Source organism: Lonchura striata, chromosome 11 (assembly GCF_050655825.1).
Source record: "Lonchura striata isolate lonStrDom1 chromosome 11, ASM5065582v1, whole genome shotgun sequence".
Classification (NCBI taxonomy): domain Eukaryota; kingdom Metazoa; phylum Chordata; class Aves; order Passeriformes; family Estrildidae; genus Lonchura; species Lonchura striata.
Genome location: NC_140713.1, coordinates 12,883,544 through 12,906,053, shown reverse-complemented (window position 1 = coordinate 12,906,053; position 22,510 = coordinate 12,883,544). Strand labels below are relative to the sequence as shown.

Here is a 22,510-nt window from a genome sequence, read left to right as displayed (position 1 = left end):
GAGTTTTTTCGAATTTGCAAAATATATCAGTTTAGTATAACTGCCCAATAAAAATACCATGGTCTACGTAATGTGACATTGCTGGTACACCACCTTAACAGATTTATTCAAGATCACAGGTCTTACAACTAAAAGCCGTACTACTACAGATAGGAGTTTCAGAAGATTTTTTTACACACAACAGGTTTTAAACACAACATGTATGATAGTTCCCATTCATCTTATCAAATAAATATTCATGAGACTGAACACTGCCACCCCTTATGCCTTCTCACTGACTACAGAAAGACTAACTTGTCTTTGATCCTATGTATGATAGAAAACTTTACCCCCTATTATTTGAGTAAGAAAGATGACCCCACTCATTTCAACAGGTCTTTTTATGTTTAACATGGAAAAATAAACAGCATTTTCAATATTCAATACTCCATAAAGTAAATAGGTACAAAATGTTGCTTTTACATATTGACAAATAAAACAGTGTCCTACTCACATCTGCATTAGGCCAGAGCTCTTTGATAACATTTTCTATTCTGTTCACCACTTCCATCCGCATTGTCTCTTCTTCAGGTCTGGGAGACATATACTTATAAAAGTCAATGATTTCTTCATGAAGACTAAGAAAAAAATAAAAAGGAGAGAACAAAGAGTCAGGAAAAACCCCATATGCAAATGAAATAGCACTATTCTAATAAAAAATATTTTAAGTTCCTAGTTCCCAATTTCATTAAGGGGCAATTTTAGAGCAACATGCAATTAAAAAAAAAAATCCACATTTACAACACTTTGTAGCATTTATTTCCACATTAGCTTCTTATGCCAACAGGTCAATATTGCACTTGATTTGCTAAAAGCATGGAAGCAAATCTAAATCCAAGTGCCTTCAATTCACATTGAAAGTCACACTCTATTTTAATGCCAGCGTAACACAGAAATGGTTCAGTCTTCAACCATGAACGCAGCTGTAGCTCTGAGTACACACTTCACAAAAACACTTCCTAGTCAGCCCCTTGGCACCAGGCAGGGAGTTTCAGGCAGCAGTCTGTATTCAGTACCACACTTGCAAAAGTTGACAGTAACTGTGCCAGTACTAGAGCTCGAAAAACTGCTTCTTTTCCTGCTTATAGAAGTCACATAAACTAAAAATGTACTCTCCCCCCATAACCCCAGGAAATACGTAGTACACATGCAGCAGCAGTTGCTCAGAGAATAAGTGACTGACAGACAGTTAACCCATATATAATTTACCATATTACATGTGCTTTTCATTGTCAGTAAGTTATGTTTAGCTAGCCTGTAATGAGAGCTGAAATATAAATGTCCTCATACAGTGCTACAAATTTCTCTGCTTCTGTAATACCAGAAACACATCATCAACTTGACTAATAATGTAATTCCAGCCACAGAGTAACTAAATTAATTTCATTTGTTTCCTGCAATGACCATTATAGTAATAGCTAGTTATCTTTTAAGAATGTATTGTTTCTAGTTACCAAGTACAACTGCATCTTTCATTAAAGCTCTGAGGGGCCACCAGAAGAGAACAATTTATTAAGACCAGGCCCTTAGTTGAGACGGGGAATCTAATACTTCCCTACTGCACACACACTTAAATAAATCAAATGTTAATAACTGGAAGCTGTATACAGGTGTCAACAACACTGATTAAACTATCTGACAGTTGTGTTTAACAGAGTCAGAGCAGGCAAAGAACTCAAACCACCTGTGTTAAGTTCTTCCAATATTGCAGTGTTATGAACAACACAACCTTCTCTCCCTCCACCCCCCAAGTTAGGGGAACAGTCACAAAAGCCTGGCAGCTTGGGGTGGCCATTGCCATTACTCTCTAGATAGATAAAGCTAAGATAAAAGACTCCCCTGACAAAGGACATCTCTCACCTCCTCCTACAGCTGCTTTCTTGCTTTTCCTTGGAAGCTTACATCCTGGAGTTAATGTGCACATTCCAAACCACCACTTACAACTTAAACTACACTGACTACTCTGCCTTCAGCTTCTCAGCCAGTTCTATTCTTCACTGCTATTCCATGTGTTGGCATTTAAACTTTCTCACAGTTATCTTCCCAGTGTAAGTACTGGATTCAGGTGAGAAGTAGGTGAAAAAGGACAAGTTGAGCACTCCAATGACCAAGTTCACTCTGTCCTCACTGCCAGTCACATGTACTGAATCGCTAATTTAGTTTCCACATGCTTGACCATTAATCTAGCTTTCAAAACCAAAAGCAACAAGGAAAATGGGCAAACCCTCAATAATTAAACTCCTGAAAATAGAAATTATTTTTCAACTGTAATTCGGTGAACCAGCTTACAGGAAGACCTGGGAGTCAGGACTGTCTTTAGGGGCTACGCAATGGGGAACTGATCAAGAAACAGCCCCATTTCTGCCTCTGCTCCTCTGGACTAGCTGGAGAAGACTGTTTACAACCACAAGGCACATGAAACACTGCTCTGGGGCAGCGTTTTCAGCAAGGACTGAATGCCCACATGCACTGAAGCCACGAGGAGCAACACTGTGCTGTCTGAGCGGACTGAGACATGCTGGGATGATCAAGGGAGTATCCCTGGGGAGAAATTCATGCATGGCACAGCACAAATCCATACTGTCCACCATTAGTGGGCCCAGCTGCTCCTGGGCTCATGCTTTATGGGAGTTAATTGTTGCCTCTGTCTCATCAGAGAACTTTGAAAGAACAAGGCAATCAGAAAAGAGGTCCCTAAAGTGCACAGAGAGCCAAGCCATACACACACTGAGTTCTCAGGGCACTGGTCTTTATTAACTCCACTGACACTCTGAATCCAGATAATTGTATCAACTGCTGCATTCTTTAGAAGCACATAAAATAATGATGTGTTGTCAGAACCAGATGTATTTCTTTTTCTAAACATAAATAACTGATGTCTGCATTTCTTTGAATGGGATCCTTCTTATTCTGAGATAGTCATGAAAAGCTCAGTGGCGAAACAAAAAATCAAGCTACCTGCAAACACACAAACGCCCACACACAGAATGTTGGTAAACACTGCAACATGTAGAAAATAATGAAATCTGAACTTTTTCAATGACAGAAGAAAGGCTTAAAGACTACTAGAGAGAGTTCTCATCAGCACTCCAGTTGGAAATAGTTCAGACATATCTGTGTTTCATCTGCTGCAAGACTCCTGCTGCCAGGACCTCCTGTGCTGCACAGAGCTGTGGTGTGCAGAAGGCAGGCAGAAGCTACAGGGGCTCAAGACTACACCTGGATCCGTATTTCTCTGCCCAATAACAGGCTGCTGCCAAGAAGTAAGGGAATGATTAATTAAAGCCAAAACAAACAGAAGTAGGCACACGTGGATTTCAGAGCAGTACAACATGACTTAGAGGTGTGACTCCAATTAATGTGGAGTTAACTCATGCTGTATTGAAAATTAAAACTCAAGGTTATTCACTGTCTTAATCAACATTTATTATAGTTGCTGTTTTTCAAAACAATGTGTTAGGATTAATGGAGTCTGTTTACAGAAGTCTCTAGTGAAATTTTCTATATTTAGCCAAAATGAAGATCAAAGAGACTGAGATATTCTTTTTGGCATCATAACAGTATTTCATTATTTAATTATTTAATACTATTACATTCATCAGTAATTTCAGATTAAAGTCCTTAAAAGGAGACTTGTTTATAGAAGAAAATTACACTGTAATAAACCTGATTTCACTATTGAAATATATTTCATTTGGCTTTATAGTTATACCGAAGCATATTTGAAGCATACTTAGGATGCATGGAGAGAATTCATAAGAATGCATAAGAGCATTAATTTACCATTTTTGTTAAAGCAAACAGAGTAAACAAGTGGATCTTTGAACTGTACTTAAGAAAATCTTAACATATGGGGAAAAGTAAAATAAAAAGCTTTCTGACACTTTCTCTAAACAGGTTTTAAAACAAAGTTCTACCTGCATCACACCCGTTTTCAAGTCTGGTAAGCTGATTCCATCAGAATTTCACAGGGAGAACAGAATTATAGAGAAGTTGCTCCATTTAATTTCATGTCCCACTGAAAGGGACGGTGATGCATCATTAAAAAATAAACTATGGCTGCAAAAGTTGTAATCACAAGAATGACTTCCCATGGTAACATCACTGAATAGCCCCATGAGGAACACAAGACTGCGAGACTCAAGTCTCTTAGGTGAAAAGTCACAGCTTTTGTGAGGAACAAATACTATGGAACATAATGCATTACATTACTTTCTTAGTTAGATCACAACTTATTTTATTTTGTAGCACAACTTGTGGGGTCTAAATGTGAAACTCAGGAATCCTCAAGCTCCTTTACATAAGATGTTCTGGAGTATGAATCTCGCTGCATGTCTGGCAATCAATTAAAAAATAATCATGTACAAACAAAATATCATTTCTGTTTGATATGCAGAGCAGATAGATAACGTGGCTTAGCACATACACTTGATGTGTGCACTTCAGCTACCTGACACTTAAACCAGCACAAGTCTCTCCTGCTGCAAGTCCAGAACTGAAACCAACAGTGACACTGGGAGGGATGTCACACTATGAAACACAACTGGAGATACTACAAGTGTCACTTCTCTGCCCTCAGATCTGGATGCAAAATAAATGAGCAGCCCACTATCCTCACAGATTTTGGCAGCTTGGAAGAAGCCAGCCTGACTGAACCAGTGCCCAGGGCTTGACAGCCACACCAGTGGCTGAGTGGGACCATTCCCTCAGCCCCACTGTCCCAAGCAGCTGAGCAGCAGATCCCAGTCCTGCTAAAGCAGAGCCCAGTCCTGCTAAAGCAGAGCCCAGTCCTGCTAAAGCAGAGCAGCCAGCGAGCTCAGAATCATTCTGACCCGTTTTGCTTAATCACAGGATAGCAGTAAACCTCACAGTTGCTTTGTATGTCAACACACTGTATTATACTAATCAGAATAACTGGCTTTATTTTTAAAAATTCCTGCTTTGGTCATTCTGGAATTGTGCTATACTTCCACTCTCCTCTGGCTCTTCTTTATTCTTCATTTCACAGGAGAAATTACTCAGGCATGCATGTTCTAATTTCTCTCATCAGGGTGTTACCCACGGCTTCTGCTCCAACTGTTCAAAATTCTGCTCATCTATCTCAAAGAGCTTCTCTGCCTTGGGCTTATATATTCCTTTGCACACAAAAGGCTACTTGCAACGTCACTGAAGATAATTTAAAACAGTGGATATCAACTATACTAATCTCGTGCTCATGCACTATAGTTTGGTTTTGGCAGGTTTTCTGAAGGAAGTTTCATTTGCAGAATGATGAAAATCCAAATTATTTAGAAACTGTGGATGGTGGGCTGAAGCAAACAATGAACATACAGGTGACTTTCATCTTCCCAAACTCTATGCTTTAAGAGTTTAAGGGATATTTGCAACACAGTCCTGCAGCACTAAGTGACTGTTGCATTTGTATCTGAATTTTCTTTGGATAAATAATTCCTAAAGGACAGTGTTTAATTGCCCCTATCATTTAAAGTCTCCTCTGGACTAAAAAAAAAAAAAAAACAAAAAACTAAAATTGAAGGAAGCAAGGAGAAATACTGTAGAATTTCAGAATTATGATTGTCTTTGGAGAGGAATGTGAAGGAAGAATCTGAGGCATTTTAGCCACTGAAAGCATAATACTTAAGAATCCAAACTGCATCCATCCCATCACTCCCAAAAGGAAAGCTAGCTTTGCACAGAAGAGAGAATAACTTCAGTTTGAAGCCTCCAAAGGTATTTTACAAAGAAAAAGATGGTAGTGGTAAATTCTGCCAAAACTTAGTAAGTTTCACAAACTAAACCCTACTATTCAAGACCTACTTGGTTCTGAAATAGTTTTGAACAACAATTGTACTAAGGCAAAGACACAGCCCAATCCTCACTCTCCCCCTCACAATTGTATTAGGGAATTCAACACCTTCCTAAACTAACCTTAAATTTTAACACTGATTTTCCATAAGCTTAATAAAATACTTTCTAGATTACTATTATCATCTACATGTGTTGAATAATGAAGTAGCAACAACAGCAGACACTGTAAAGATCACAAATTATTTTCCCACCTACAAAATTGGGCAAAACCAAGCATTAGAGTCCTGAAGGGAACTGTAAATATGAGGCATCTGCTGAGGTCCTTTTCCTACCACCTGGGCCTCTATAGCAGACAAATCCTTTTAATATTTGCTGGCTTAAGCTACTGAAAAAAAAAAAACCACTTAACTGCATTTGCAGGTGATTTAATAGGCACTTAAGTTTCATGGTGACTGACACATCAGTCCTCATAAGAAAATAAAATTATGTATAATAAAGGAAACAATTTTCGAAAGCCTCAGAGACTTTGACTATCAATTTTTATATCCTTAGCTACTGAAGCATATCAATATATTATAGGTCACATAATAACCGTATTTTGAGACACATACGTCCTATGGGAGCTTTAAAATCAAACATCCCAAAACATGTCCATAATAGTAACTTGACAAAACCAGGAAAGCTTAAGGAACTGGGTTTTTGATATCACACTTTTTTTCTTCAGTTCTCACATCTGAATTACAGCTTCACAGACCATCTATTTGCAGTTTACCTAAAAACAGGTATTCCACTGCATAAGGTTGCTAAACATCACAAAAAGTCAGGATATCTACTGTATAAATTTTCTTAAGGTGCAAATGGAGAATTTTCCTTTGCAGACAGGTAGGTAATGAGGTTTCTACCTGTCCCTTCGATTTTAGCCCAGGTGTTTGTCACCACTGCCTGGCCTCCCAGTCACAGGGTCTGTCATAACACGATTACACAAACCAACCTAATCCGTGCAGGCAAATTTAGGCAAGCTCAATCCCACCACCTTTATCAGTTCAGGTAAAGCAGCCACTTCTTGTCAGAGCTGTGGGGAGCCCGAGGAGGAGCCCGAGCCCCCCGAGATGGCAAAGGGTGAAAAGATGGAAGCAGAACTTCAAAGGGCATAGCTACACCCAAAAAACCACCTCTGGTAGCTTTCAGGGTTCACCCAAGAACAGCTTACCCTTTCTAACTAACATTTGCTGTCAGCTGAGAAATTCACAGAACTGCCTTTTATGAACAAGGGAGAGCAAAATCTCCACAAATATGTAAATTATTTAGGAACTCTGACCCTGTTTTCAGGACTGAAGTCTTTTGGAATTCGTCTGATCATGCTGATACTGAGTTTTGAAAACATGGAGATAGTTTGTTCACTTCCACCAGTTATGGTGGACTGATTATGTACACGTCTTCAAATACTGTGGGAAAAAAAAACCCACTAAATTTACACTACAAGACCTACACTTTCTATCCTGTGCAAATACTTGAAAGCCTATTTCTTCCTCCCAATCAACACCCACTGCCCCAAATCCCTCAAATTAATGTTGTTTTTTTTACCTATGTTCTGTATTTTACATTAACTTATGGGTTTTAACTGCATCATAAAAGGCATTAAAATAGCACTGCATTATAGAACAGACATTAAAACACTGGACAAAGAAGAAATGTAGACCATTCTTTTTAATTATTTACACTGGTATCTCTATCTTTCCAGTTTTTTAGTTATTTTATAGCTTTGTTATATATAGCTTTGTTTCAATCAGCATTGAGTGCTCTCCTTTAAAGTGATTTGAGCTACTTCTAACTAAACTTTCCAAGCATATTCTTTAGTCAAGAAGTAATGTACCAGACTCTTTTCCTACCAAGGTAAAAGTGAGCATTTTTTGTCTGCTTATAAATTTCATTTTGTGCTTTGCCATCCTGAAGTACACTTGAGTGTACTAGAATTCTTCCTACAGAAATTTGTCTTTCAAGAGGGGTAAAAATTCTTCTGAACTTTAATTATAAATCAGATGCTTGAATTAGTCCTACCACTAATTGATTTGTAGTGTAACTAGGCAACTAATTTACTGGCTTCTAAATCCACGCAATATGCATTCTCAGTCTTGCTCTTTATTTTTACAGCATTTCCAGCAAAAACATTAAATGCCAACTGGAAAGACTGTTTTGAGAAATACCCTTACTTCCCACTGCCCTTTTTTTTTTTTTTTCAATCACACCGTACATAAAAACAATCTAGCTGAATCACTGCATGTGTGGGAATAACCTATTTCTTTCCTGGAAATCATCTACATATCATCCCTCCTTCCCATCTCCGTAAGCAAGGGCTGCGAGAGTCTGCTGCTTCTCTTCCCTCAGGTGATGGAAGATGCATTTTGCTAACAGAGGAGTGAAAAGAGAGGAACTGTTACCTCAACTGATCTGAAAGAAAAAGCACTTACAAAACAAAAAGATGAAGGAGAAAAAGGTTTTGTGCAGGAAAAAGAAAGTGGGAAGAGCAGCAATGGGAAGAAGCTGATTTACTTCATAATGACAAAAAGTTCAACCCTAGTAATATCTAATTATCTAACATTCTAACACCTAATTCTAACATCTCCTATAAAATACAATCACACTATTTTTCTTTAGCTCACTTGCAGAACAGTATACGTCTGTTGGATACAGACTATGCCATTTGCAAATGCATCATTTAAAATACAGATATATATTTTTTCAAAGCCTTAAAGTGCAACTATTAGGACGCACTTTGTACATTCTGAAATTATAGGTTCTGGTAAATTTCCAAACATTTAAAACCACAGAGAAGTTGAAAGCATCTTTTTCCTACAGTGGGGAATTAGGATTTCCTCAGCCTTCCAATTCCCTTTGCTTAAGAAAGCACTCAGAAAGACCAAACAACAGTTTATAAGCTTGCTTTAAAACAAGAGCTTAACAAGTAACTATCGGCATCAACAGCAGTTCAATTAACATTAATTAGCTAAACTTTCCCAGTAAAACAGCAACATTTGGGTTTGTTTTAGAGCTGTAACAAAAGCTCCAGCTACTAAATTACCATAACACACAGACAGCTCTGACCCTCTCTGAACCAGCACAACAAGTAGGAGCACGGAGTTTTGAAACAAATAAATGTCTATTACATCAGTTCTGCAAATTACACCAGTGGTGTTACCATTAAACCAAACCAGAAGGAAACAGCAGGTCAGGTAATCTGCCTTTCTATCAGACTCCATAAAGCCAGGCAGCACAGATCTTGATACAGCTCAAGTATATTGCTTCTATTTTGTAAGTGTAGTAAATATTATCACGTAAACAAACAATCTGTGACCTTCTGATAACTGCCACCACATGCTATCTGGGCAGAGGTGAGACTAACACACTCCCAGCAGACTGATGAGTACTTCTGGAGGATAAGAAGCTGGGGAAAAAAACCTCCACTTGAAAACCCTGATGAGAGCAAAAATCCTGCAGCACAGACCTTTGCCACCACAAGTACAGCAGCAGGTCAGCCAAAAGGAAGCCTGGCAAGCCTTGCAGAGGGTTTTCTCACACAGAACAGAGTGGAGAAAACTCTCCTTCCACACATACAGTGGGTTCTGCCTGGCAAATATTCTTGTTCATGACTTAATAAATTATTTGACTTGAAAGGTTAGTTAAAGGAAAGAATGAAGAGCAATGTAATTATTAACTCCTGTCTCCTTCCATCAGAGTAGATTCACACTCTCAAAGGTCCACTCCAAACAAGCCCACAGCAGTCCCTAAGAAGGAAAGGACACCAGCACGATGCCAGGCTCACCCTGCTCACCTGGAAGCCAAGACCAGAGGCAGTGTGAGCTGGGGGCTCCCAGCCACACTTGGCCACACAGATCAGCTACGCACCCCGCGCGCTGGGCTCGCTCCAGAACCCTCTGCAACCCCTCTGTGCAGCAAACCTGCTTGGTAACTGCTCAGCAGGCAGGGGAACCAAGAACAGAATAAAACTCTCAGCACCTCTCCTTCAGGAACATGGGATCAAACTGAAAATAATTTAATAAAAAAAATTAAGTCCGGTAATTAGCCACAGTTGCAGTTCGTTCATAACTTCTCAGCTCCAGAATAAGAACATTTTCAAATTAAATCTGAAGTGCCACTATGCCATCTGGAAAGTCAGTGAGACTCCTAAGCCTTTCCAGCATCTCCTTATATTCACAGTTTCTGGATGGTGGGGTTTTTTTGGAGTTTTTTTTAAGAGGAATGATTTTTGTACAGCATTTTGGAATATTCAAGGAATACAAAACTGAGCCCCAAGGTACTTTGCTACATTTCCTATATCAGAAGTGTTCAAAACTTCTTATGAAAATATCTAAAGCTATTATTACAATTACAATTACAACCATAAAGTTGAGTTTGTAGGTTTAATTTCTATTCCCTGAGCAAAATGAAGAATGACCCCACGTCACCTGTTTTGAAACAAGTTTATCACCTGTTTATTACTGGTTACTTTGGTGACACTCTGCTACAGTACTAATACAAGTTTAGATGCTCTGCTGTCATAGTATCACAGATGTAGCTCCCCCTCTCACTTCCAAATGCTTAAAAGCAACTGCAGTGCGTGCACTTTGAAAGAGGAGGAACAATCACATCCACTTGGCAAAAGTACAAGGAAGACTTCATGTAACTTTTCATTTTCATGAATTGTTATCTTTACAGTAGGGGTGTGCACAGTGAACTATGTTCAGATTAAACAATGCAGTATTCATTTTGGGACTCATTATGTAGTATTATGTTCCCTTAAAGGTATATATTAGAAACTATTTGCTAATATCCTGATTTGTTCTCTTGTCCTCACTCTTTCTTGCAAGGCAGGATGCACAGGAACCAGAAACACCATGGGCTGGGAGCAGTAACACTGCAAAATATTTTGGAGTCAACAGCCTCATTTGCTCTGCTTATCATCACAGGATAGAAAGCGAAAAAAATCACAATCAAAAAAGGACCCTACCTAAGCAGATCACAGAAAAATGTTTACTGTGGTTATCTCTATTAGCCCAGTGATAAACATGAACACTTTAAGAGCTTCCATGTCATGAAACTGCAAAAAATGCTTCTTCTTCTAACATAGGTGACAGATCTCATCCTTCTAAGTACCTGGTGAAGTTGGTCTCTGACTAACCCTGTGGATCAAACAATGGGGTTTTATTTTCTTTATTTACTCTGAAGCTTCAGCTAGTATATCTGTCAGAAAACTACTGATATAAAAATGAGAAGAAAATACTAGAAAATGCTGCACTGAAATACTTCCCATGAGTCCAAAATGTTAAAAGAACAATCCATACTGAAAGATGACTTAGTAAAGATTTCACACAGCTATCTCAGTTGCTGGGTTTTGCTTGGACATGAAGACAGAAGAATCAGCACTTAATGGAAAAATGGGGACTTTTAATGCTCTGACTCAGACCTAGTATCACAAAGGTGGCTACTGGAACCCACTCCAGGATGGGGCATCCCTCACTTGGCACACCTGCTCACACCATCCACATGTGCATTGACACATTTGTGCACAGTCTTCCAACAGAAGCAGCAAATGTAGAGTGAAAGGCTGTGCAGAGCTCTCAGAAACATCCTCAAGATTCCAAGTCACTTGCTGGAAACAGTCTCTAAAAATAATTTGAAGATGATGAAGAAGTGTGCTGCATACCCAAAAAAAAGGGTAGATGATGCAGCAGTGACCAGTTGTAAGAGGGTTGCTGTGAGCTCCACAAAGTGCAGAATCAATAGCAACTGAAAGAGCACGTTTCAGCATGCCTGAAGCAGGTTTGCTTCAGAGGAGCAAAGGCTGAAGTGAACTATTCCAGCATACAATGTTCAGTGATTTGCTGCCTTCAGGCAAATACTACACTTCACAAAAAACAAGGGAGGAAGTTTGTTAATACAGTTATTATCTTCTTTACTCCTAGGTACTTCTATGCCAGGAGCTGACACTGTTACTTGCTGCCATTGAAATTTTATATTTTACTAACTGTATTATACCCTGTCACATTTGTCCAGGTTGTAACAACAGCAGTTTCAGAAGATCACTGGTTAGTTCAAATTTAGATAGAAAACAATGCACATTATGTACAAAGTAATTACAAGAGAGCAAAAGAAGCAAGACTGTACTGTCCTTTCTGCCTCATCTCAAAAACTATCCCATAAGAAGTAATCTAACAGTTTGATGAGGCAAACTTCTCTTCCACCTGATGCTGAAAGCAGATGTAAAGAAGCTGCTTATCTCAATAACAAACTAGTTCTTCAAGGCAAAAATCAACGTGAAAATTTTCTCATGTGAGTACCTGCCAAGTATGACTACTACAGCAGTCATTCCCCACGGATGAATGATTTTAAGATACTGATTCTGAAGCACAACCAGAAGGCTGAGTATATAAAAGATCCTCAAGCATATGAGTTGAATCACCCAACTGGAGAGTGTGACAGAACAAAGCAAAGATTAAATAAAATTAACCTTAGGACCTAATTTTTCAGCCAGACTCAGTACTGTGACCTAAGACTGTGATCTGCAATCATGACTATTATTCAGATCAAGACAGTTCCTTCATCACACTGTCTTTAACTGGCAACTGTGGAAAGCTTGCCAGCCAGGAGTGCCTCTGAATACATAAGAGATAAAGCCAGATGCAAGGCACAAGTCCTTCACACCACTTTCAGAAACTATATGCATATTTCAGATTATAGCAAAAAATTTTACTGAGGGATAAGGGGGAGGAATGCAAATGCATAGAAAGGAGTATACTTTTTATAACAACCCTGTTGAAATGAAACAAACAAAAAAAACCACCTCAAAACCAGAATAAAAACCACTTGCTTTTTGTAGCACACAGGAAAATATAGCTGTTCCTGAAGTAACATAGGAAGTGAACAGCTCTAAAATTAACAGTGAGAATTAAGAAAGCTTAAGAAAGTAAGTTATCACACTTCCTCAGTCTAGCTTAAACACAGCATCAAGAGGTCAGGCAGGGTCAACAAGCTTTGATGAAGGACTCCCTGTCTTCAGACTATACACACTGACTCATAACAGAAAGATCATCACCTCAGTCATCACTCAAACTACAGCACAATATTGCTGCATGCTGTATTTCAGAAGGCATTTAAAGAAAGGCTTATCTATACTTAATATCTGTGACAGGTTATTGCAAGTTCTTTCAGGTGTTGCTACATCCATAAACAAAGTAATTGTAAGGAATCACATGATACTTTCAATAGGTGTACTTAAATGTAACCGAAAGTAAATCTACACTCGGTGAAGGTGATGAGCCAATGTTGCTACTCATCTATACACCTCTCACTTATCATAGAATACTACCCTCATTTCCCTGATTTGAAGTTCTAGAGGATTTTAATATTTGAGTTTGTCCCTTGTTATATTATATTACTTGTAGAATCACAACACTATTTCCTCGACTCTGTCTAAACATCTTCAGTAGTGTTGGCTACTTCTCCAGTAAGGGATCACACTGTAGAGTGACAGCAGAGCGGAGGTGAACAAACACTGACTTTGATTTTATGTCTCTGCTACCATTTTAGTAAAAATACTAAAAAATGCAATGCAAAACAAAAAATTGCACAATACATGCAACACAGTATGGTGATGCAAAATATCACACCATAAAGCCTTCTCAAGCAATTGTAGCAACACTATGCCTCTTTCACTGAACACCACTTTTGAGTAACTCAGAGGTAGATGCCATACCATGGAGGATGTTACGAGACCCTCAGAGAGGCTGATCTGGAATGAGGGCTGCCAAATCATCTTAATTGTTGTCACGGGAGGAAGAAAATTAATAAATGCTGTTGCATCCCAGCACAAGACAGCCCCAGCCTCAGTCAGGCAGCCAGTTCACCCTCACTCTGAGCTGCTGTGCTAGAGCTGCCCTCTCACCCATGAGACACTCTGAGAGCTTGGCAGCCCCAAGGGACACGATCAGTGTGGCTCAGTGTCACACAGATTTTGTGACACAGCTTTAAGGGTCAGGAAGACAACCATCAGGGACAGGCAGGATCAGAAGACCTGTACTGAATGCAGCAATACTGACACTCTGACTGCACTGCTATGCTAGAACACATCAGTATCAGCAATACAAAGCTACTGGGAAGACCTATACCAGCTCTAGTGATGTGTAGGAGAGAGTTTTGTACAAACCTATAAACAAGAGTTCTGCTCTCTTGATTCATGTCTGTCTCCTGTTTTGACATCCTAAGTTCATAGTATCGCCAGAAAAAAAATTCCTCCTGTTATCTATTGCTTAAAGTTACAAAATGATTAAAGTTCAAATTGCTACTGCTATAGCTATTTGCAACCTAGGAAAAACATCTGAAGCCCATATAAACTTCAGCAGTTTTCCTCTCTTTTGCTTGCTTATAGAAATATTTCCTTTAGCCCCCATTTCTAGGCAAAGGCACAGAAAGTAATACTCAAATACTCAAGACATTTTGAGCATTCTTTGGCAGTTCATCCAAAAAGACAATTGAAAAAGAGAAACACTCATAATTTAAGAATTCCCAGCATATTCAAATAATAAATTAACATTCCAACTGCTCACTAAAAACAGCAATAGCACTTATTTGCTTATATGCAAATCTCATGTATTATGCAAGATTTTCACTGGTTGTTCTACCACTACCAGCACAACTCCCTCCCTCAACACAACACCTAAGCTGGCTCTAGGCCACATTCTGCTCCTGCTGCTAGTTCCAACATCCAGCAAGGAGAGCACAGAAACCACTGTTTTACATCACATACAACATAAACAAAAAGCTTTGAGGCATCAGTCATCTCTGAAACTTTAGTGTATGCATGACTTTGGGAGCACATACACCACATTGAAAGATGTGTTCAGAATTGCCGCATGATGAGATCAGTAAAAAAGAAATAATAAATATTCCTATTTTTGCCTATTCTATCATTTTAATAGCAAAGTTATGCACACAGCTTTTGAAAACCACATTTAACTTTTCCAAAGTGAATTCCTGAAGTGAAAAATAGACTTTACATTCTAATTTTAAATAAATTATTAGAAACTAACAGGAACAAAGTATAATATGGAGATAGCAGAAAAAAAATTGAAGGGGAGAAAAAAGTAATAATGTGCTCTCCTGATACAGGTCTCCATCTACCTGTGTTTCCCAGAACTGACAATATGACACCAGGCTTCCAAAAACTGACCTTATGCTAACAGTTTGACAATTAAAAAGTAGGAGCTACAACCCCAACATGGTTTAATATAACACTAATAAAGTTTTGGGGTGAACAGGTACTCCTTCTTCAATGCATACTGCTGCATAAAACACACAGCAGCTCTTGGGAATCAGCAAGCACACAAGAGGGAATGACACACTCTTCCTATTACTTAATATAGACATCTTCATCTACCAAAAAAACAGTCTGCCAAACTTGTGTTCCTTATATAGCTACTCCAAGGTAAATAGGTATCCAAGTCCCAGACAGAAGATATGAACTGAAGAAAACAGAACAGCTCGCAAGAATACATCCACATGCTGTTCCCTTGCACATGCAGAAATCAGCGGCCTCTGAAGTCCTCCTTAAACTGTTTAAACAAAACACACTGAAATGTTGGCCCTATTCCAAAATTCTGCAACCTCAAGTAATACTGTTATATAATATTCACCATATATTTTTCAAAAGATTTAATCAAACTGCCTTTAGTCTGCATCTTCATCCCTAGGAAACATATTTCTCTCTCCCAGCCCTTCCAAAAGAAGTCATGTCTTACTACAGGAGGCTGTGGGGAAATACCCGGTTTCACTTCCATAAAACACAGCTGACTGCTCCAAGAGCTGCACAAGCTGTCACAAGGGTACTGCCAGGACGGTGCTGTGGCATGACTCAGGACAAGACAGAGTGACAGTGGCTCTCATCAGATGGGCACAAGAAAGGAGCTGCACTCCACTCACATCCCTGCACTTCCACCTCACAGCTGGCACACGCAGCTATGGAGCACAGTACTGCTCTAGGAGGCTCTTTCAGGAAGCAAGCAGATTTGTGTCTATGGATCTTTCCAAATAACTCCTTTTTACATGTGATGTTCACAGTGAATTCACCTGCAGCCTATGTTTTAATGTATGTGAGTTCACCGAATCTAAACCACATGCAACTATTCTAAGAGGTGCATGCACACACCTCGTTCCACCAGAAGTCAGAAGTCTGTTTCACCTACATTAAGCTTTTGTGTCAGGTGATGTAACAGTAAATCAGGCAACAACCCTGCATTTGATTTAAGCACTTAAGAGTATATGATGATAACCAACACAAATGATTAGGATTTTATCAGATCTCCCCAAGTCAGGCATTCCAGCTGGTTTTACATTTTGCTAGGAGGTTCACAGACTTGTTCTGCTCACATCACCTTTCTGTCTGTGCTCCAGCCCACATGAAATCACACTCCCATGGCTGATACCATGCAAGGGCCTGAACAAACAGAGCTAGAGACACGCAGAGTAAGTTATCACAGTCAGACAGCTGCCTTAATGTGGTTCCATGTCCTCTGGTCAGCTCATGCCTGGGACAATGGGTTTGTGTCTGCCTTAATGCACTTTGCTTCTTTCAAAAATGAGACTAAAAGATCTGAGGAGCTGACAAACTTCACATGAAAAACTCATAATGGAATTTCTGTAGCAAAGACTTACGGTTTTAAGCTATTTTCTTCCCTAAAGTAATTATGGTTTTATTTCATGGTACCCTCTGCAATCCTAGGCAACATGCTGAGAACCCTTATATTAAACAAGCAGAAGTCTGTGCCAACCAGCTCAGCAGCATGGGAGTTGTGTGCATGTCTGTGTGCACCCCCTCCTGTGGGGGTCACAGGATTCTCTCCCTTTCATGGCAAAGTTTCCATCAGTACTTCAAAACGTGCATTCAGTATTTCAAAACGCAGTTGTCTATCTAATCCACGTTTCTTCTCAGCAGTACACACCACAAATTTACCTCCTTAAACTCACACATTAACTGGGTTCTTGCCTTCAGCTGCAGATTGCTGTGAAAACAGCTCCCTACAGAGTCCCAAATCCACATCTCCTTCCTGGGAACTGTGTAGCACTGGGCTCTTTCATTTGGCACAAGAATCACAGAAACCTACAATAAATAAGCCAAACTTAAGTGCAAGTCTTTATTTTTTGGGTTTTGTTGCACTTAAGTCTTCTTGTTTCAGCAGTTCATTTCTCACATTTTAGACAGGCTCAATCTAAACATGGTGAAAGCTATAATATAACCATTTCAGTATCCCAAATACCTTTTCTTCCTTTCTAATTGTGACACTACTAACAATATTTATTGCTGCCCTTGGGACACACACACAGATTATCTCATGCAGAACCCCCAACCCACACATCCTCCTACATCCTTGAGTTTTGATACTAACTACCCTTCCAAGACAAACCAAATTTAACTCTTTAAAGGTATGTATTAAGTCAACAGTAACACCATTCTCATGCTGTGAAACTTTTCATTCATATTCTGCATTATCCGTTCTTTTCAGAACTGCTGTCTAATGACAGTCCCCAGAGGATGGAAGACATGGAAGCTGACTCTGACTGGTGCAAAGCAACTTGCAGGCAGCACTACACAACTGATTTACAGTGATATTTCACAAATCACCATATTAAGAGTGCCACAACAAAGTAGAGTACCTGTCATGCAAACACCTGCATTATTAATAGAATTGCAAGTCTGACAACTTAGACTAAGAAAAAAAAATTAAAGATAAGCCAGAATATAATGTACACAACAGCACCATTAACTCCAAGAGAGCAAAAACTCCTTTGAGTATTTCAGCACAGGAAAATATTAGGAATATTGTGCATACTTCGGAAAAAAAATCTATCTGCAAACCAAACCCAGTACTGTTGTGGGTTATTTTTACTTGTTTGACTATCTCTTTATATGTGCCTATAGCCTTAACTAAGTGTATTTCTCAATAATAATTTTTAAAAACTTGGCAGAAAAAAATCATGCTTTGACTGAACAGCTACTTAGCTTCTAACCAAAATCTCTATTTCAACATGTTTGCCTTACCTAAATCTTCAGACAGCTAGCTGCGCACTGTTTTGTGTTTACATAATCTGTTCAACTTGCTAAAAATTATTGGACTGGTTTTCCAGACAGCTGATCAATAAAATTGCATATTCAGAGATATTTTGCACAGCCATCCACACAAGTGACATCCTTGCACTGGAAATGTGAATGCCACATGTCAGCTTTCAACTGTTTTTGCCAGTAAATCTGGTCTCATCTTCATGACAGTGGGACTGTTCCACAATTCTGTTGCATTCCAAAGAGTCGATGTTTAAAGTTATCAATTTAACAAAATTACAGGCTAGTATATATGGAAAAGCACTGAGAGCTTTCTCACAATTTGCACAGTAACAATCAGAGAAGAAAAAGATACCTGTTAACACACAAGTAATGATATAATAGCAATGCTGGTATCTTTTTTTCGCCAGTAACTACTAGAACACAATTTTGGAAATTTACATTGGAAACAATGAATTTAAAGTATTTGCTTTAGCAACAACTTTATTTGCTAGGTTACAAACCTCTCTACCCATGCTTACTGCCCAGTGTCTCAAGATGCAGACAGAGGCCTTAGAACAGACAGTTGTTAAAGAGCAGCTGGCAGTGGGGAGAGAAGGCAGCACCTCAGGCCATACCACAGGTCAGGAGGCTTCACCAGCCTTGCCAGCAGCCAGTCGGTCACACTGCAACCTTCACAGGACCTAGGCATTGTCTAGAATTTCCTAGGAAGCTTCAGCTCCTTGTAGAAATTATTTCCACATCTTTTCATTCATTGCTAGCCAACAGCCTCTGAAACTTTTTATAGCTTTTTAAAAAGGAAACATCACTAATTTAGGAAAAGCAATGTAGGGGTGTATTTGAGAGATGCTCTCTACCTTGCTCTGCTTTGAATAAAGGAAATAGCTAAAACAGAAGCTCAGCATCATGTAAATATATGCCGCAAACTAGATAGTCAATACACATGCAGACTAAGATACCTGAATATGTCTTGATACTGTTAAAAACTCTACAAGGGCCTACCACTTGGAGTTTGAAACTGATTCCACCAAAATTTAACTCTAGCGACACTCTGAACACTTTTGCAAAGTTGTTGCTATTATTGTGATTAATATATTTCTGAAGCTCACTTTTTTCACCCCATTACTATTACTCTCTTGTTGAGACCTACCCTTTTCCACCCTGTATCTTCAATATAGAAAAAAATTTACAAATTTACAAGACAGAGAGAGACCAAAGCACTTCTAAAAATGTTCTCAGCCTCCAAGTAAATAAGTGACAAGGCAGAATACAACCAGAGTCCAAAAACTAACTTACAAAAATTCAGTACTTGGTATGTTCTACACACATTACTTTTAAGTTGCGTGAAGAAAGTTGCAGAAAGTTCCAAGGTACAGTGATAAAAAAACTTAAAATGGTATACTTCTGCAGTGTCATTTTATGAATTATTATGACCCCAGCAGTAAAGGTAACAGAGGAGCTGGCAAGGAAACAGGTAGCCAGAGGTGGTAAGAACTAGTCTTCCAAAACACTCAGCAAATCTGAATAGTCATTTTGACAAATCTCACAGAACAGCAACTTCAGAAAGCAAAGAGGCTGTTGCTTTCCTGTGTGAGGGGACTGAAGGACCCTTAGGTACAAGCTGAGCACAGAAAAACTCACGCAACTAAATCACTACTGATTTCTAAAATGAGCTCTGCCAGGCCTCCACCTCCGTCATCTAGACCTTGAAGGGTTCAAGGCAAAGGTTATGTTTTGAAAAGCGTGAACTTTACAAAAAAATAAAAATCCACAGACGTTGACAAATGGCCTTTATCCAGGGCATCACCCATATCAAAAGCCACCACTGTGTTCAAAAAATGGGAAGAGCTCAAACCAGTTTTCAGGTAAACAAGATAGGTAACTGCCTGCCCTCCGTCTCCATGGGCTCGTGCAATGCCAACTGATGAGACCTAAGCTGACACAAAAACACTATTGACAAAATATTCAGATCAGCATGTACATTTCAGTCAGAGATCCACGACAACTATAAATAACCCCTGCACACTATACATACATGCATGGAAGTTTATTTCTGAGAGCAGATGCCTGCCTGCATGCATACCTTCTCAGTCAGGTTTCAGAAAGCACATTCCCCGGGAAATTAACTAGTCTGTGCGCTTTCTTTTGACTCCAGCAGACGATTATTGTTTTTTTTTTAAGTTCTAGTCCCTACCACGCATTTGTTCCGCAGGCAACACAAAGCGCTCGAGGTGAGCTTGACAGCGCTGCGGCGGGCAGGCTGGCTATGCTCGTTCCCAGCCCCGTGCCTGTCTTCGCCCCAGTGCCTGCCCCGGCCGCGCCGCATGTGCGTGAGCAGCGAGGGCAGCACCGGCGCTCCGGCCGCGACCGCGGCGGGCAGGGCGCGCAGCGGCGCTGCCCGCGGAACGCCGCGACCGAGCGCCCGGCGGCACCGGCCGGCAGTGTAACACGTGCACGGGCGGTGACAGCGGAGGGCCGGCGGGGCTCCGGCCGCTGCGCATAGGCGTGCCCGCCCCATCAGCATGCACACGGGCACCGCCGCCCCGGCGGGCGGGACGCCGGGCGCAGGGGCTGCCCCGCACAGGCCGCTCGAGCAGCGCCGGGGCGTAGCTGTCACCACGGCACCCGCCGCCCCTGCCCAGCCCGGCTCCCTGCGCCACCCGCCGGGCCCTCGCCGCGCCCCGGGTGCCGCGGCCCAGCGGCCCCTCGGCGGCCGCTGCCCGGCCCCGGCGTGCGGCCCCGGGGCGGGGAAGGACCTCGGCCCCCAACTCCTCCTCCTTCTCCGGAGGCCGAGCGCGGCCGCGTCCGGCGCCCCCCCGGCCCGCCCCGCGGACGCTCACCCCACGACTCCCTGGCTGTAGTTCCTCTTCTTCCAGGGGGTGCCGGTGTAGAGCGGCTCGGCCAGGCCGGGCTGGGCGCGGGCGGCCGGCTCGTCGGCCGGGGCGGGGGCGCGGCCCAGCAGCAGGCTGTAGTTGAGCCCGAAGGTGCTGGCCTTGTTGTCGCGCTTCCTCTTGTTGCTGGCGGCGGCGGCGGCGGCGGGCGGCGCCCCCCGCGCGGGCCGGGCCCAGGCGGCGGCCCCCGGGGGCGGCGAGGCCTGGCGGTGGCCGCGGCTGTGCGGGTTGTTGGCGCTCTCGAGCGGCAGGAAGTCGGGCGGGGGGTCGGCGCGGGGGGCGCGGTACATGCCGGGCGGGGAGGCCGGGCCGACCGCGGCGGGGGCGCTCTGCTGCTGCTGCTGCTGCTGCTGCTGTTGCTGCTGCTGCTCCTGCTGCTGCTGCTGCTGCTGGAAGTAGAGGTTGCGGACCCCCTGCGTGGTCTCCCAGATCTGCATCCACAGGCGGTTCGAGGGGCCGAGCTGCTCTGGCTGGAACCAGGCTATCCGGGGATCCATCAAACGGGGACCCACCCCGGCTGATCCGCTCCCCGCGCCGCGCCGGCCGCCGCCGCCGAGACCCTGTCAGCGGGTCCCAGCGCTAATGGCGGCTCCTATGGAAGGGCAGCTCCGCGCCTGCCTGCTCGCTGCTGCCGCCGTCGCTCCACAGCCCCCGCCCCTCCTGGCGAGCGCGGCGAGGCGGGGCCGGGCCGGGAGAGCCGCCGGCACGCGGGCCGCGCGCAGCACGGGGGGCGGCGGCGCCCCGGCCGCTCCCGGCACCGCCGCCTCCCCGGGCCGGGGCGCGGAGCGGGGCCCGGGCCGCCGGCACGGCACGGCCCGGCCCGGCACGGCCGGCGCGCAGCGGCCCCGCGCCCCGCGGGGCAACAGCCGCGCTCGCAGGGCCGAGCGCTCGTTCCGCTGCCAGCGCGCCGGGCGCTCCGAGAGGCGCGGGCAGAGCCGCAGCAGCGCTCCCCTGCCGGCACACCGTCAGCTGCCAAACCCCACCGCGCCCCAAAACTCTTGTGAGCGCGCCTAGGGTTAGTTCAGGGTCTTCCTGCCTTTCCCTCCGCACCAGAAGAGGGGCAAAGGCAGGCTAGGTGCAGCCTTTTTTGTAGATGGAAAAATACATCACATACACAATACCACAAACAGCAACAGTGAGTAGTACCAGTTCTTGTCAGACTCGGTTTTATTTTTAGTGTTTTCATACTACAGCCTTAAAACATCTTTAATATCAGCTACAAAGTTTCCAGTGTTTTGCACGAAGGGCCCGGTGCTTCCCCCACTTGCAGAATTGCATGGGAGATGATTTCTCTTTAGGAAGCTGGAGGTGGAGGGTTTAGAATTAAAAAGTCATATTCCAATTTCAAGCATTCTGTGAAGGGAACAGTTTGCAAAGATTTAGCACCATTTCCTGGTGACAACCAAAGACTGAAGTTCTGGCTTCTCCCCACCATCCCAGAGCAGAACATACTGTCCTCAGCACTCCTCTGTTACGTCACAGCGTGTCTGATCTGTATTGCCCAAGAAAAAATGAACCACAGCAAGAGGGTTAAATTTGGGGGTTGTGTTGACAAACTTAATTGCTTTGAAAATTAGGACCTGCACCTAGAACTACTAGTGAAAGCCAAATGGAAACTGGTGGGACTTGAACATTGTCTTGGAATTGGGAAATAACCACTATGAAT

General features: G+C 42.3%; 1 protein-coding gene across 2 annotated transcripts in view; it reads right to left on the bottom strand.

Annotated features, from left to right (window-relative positions):
* Positions 1-21,484, bottom strand: part of TENT4B (terminal nucleotidyltransferase 4B) — a 40,645-nt gene extending 19,161 nt beyond the window's left edge. For both annotated transcript variants that reach the window (XM_021536134.4, XM_085589582.1), the window contains exons 1-2: positions 20,794-21,484; positions 494-617 (exon numbers count right to left, since the gene is read on the bottom strand). In XM_021536134.4, coding sequence (XP_021391809.4) covers positions 494-617; positions 20,794-21,341 — 672 coding nt within the window. In that variant the 5' untranslated portion in view covers positions 21,342-21,484. The remainder of the gene's footprint in view (positions 1-493; positions 618-20,793) is intronic.
* Positions 21,485-22,510: the final 1,026 nt, after the last annotated feature.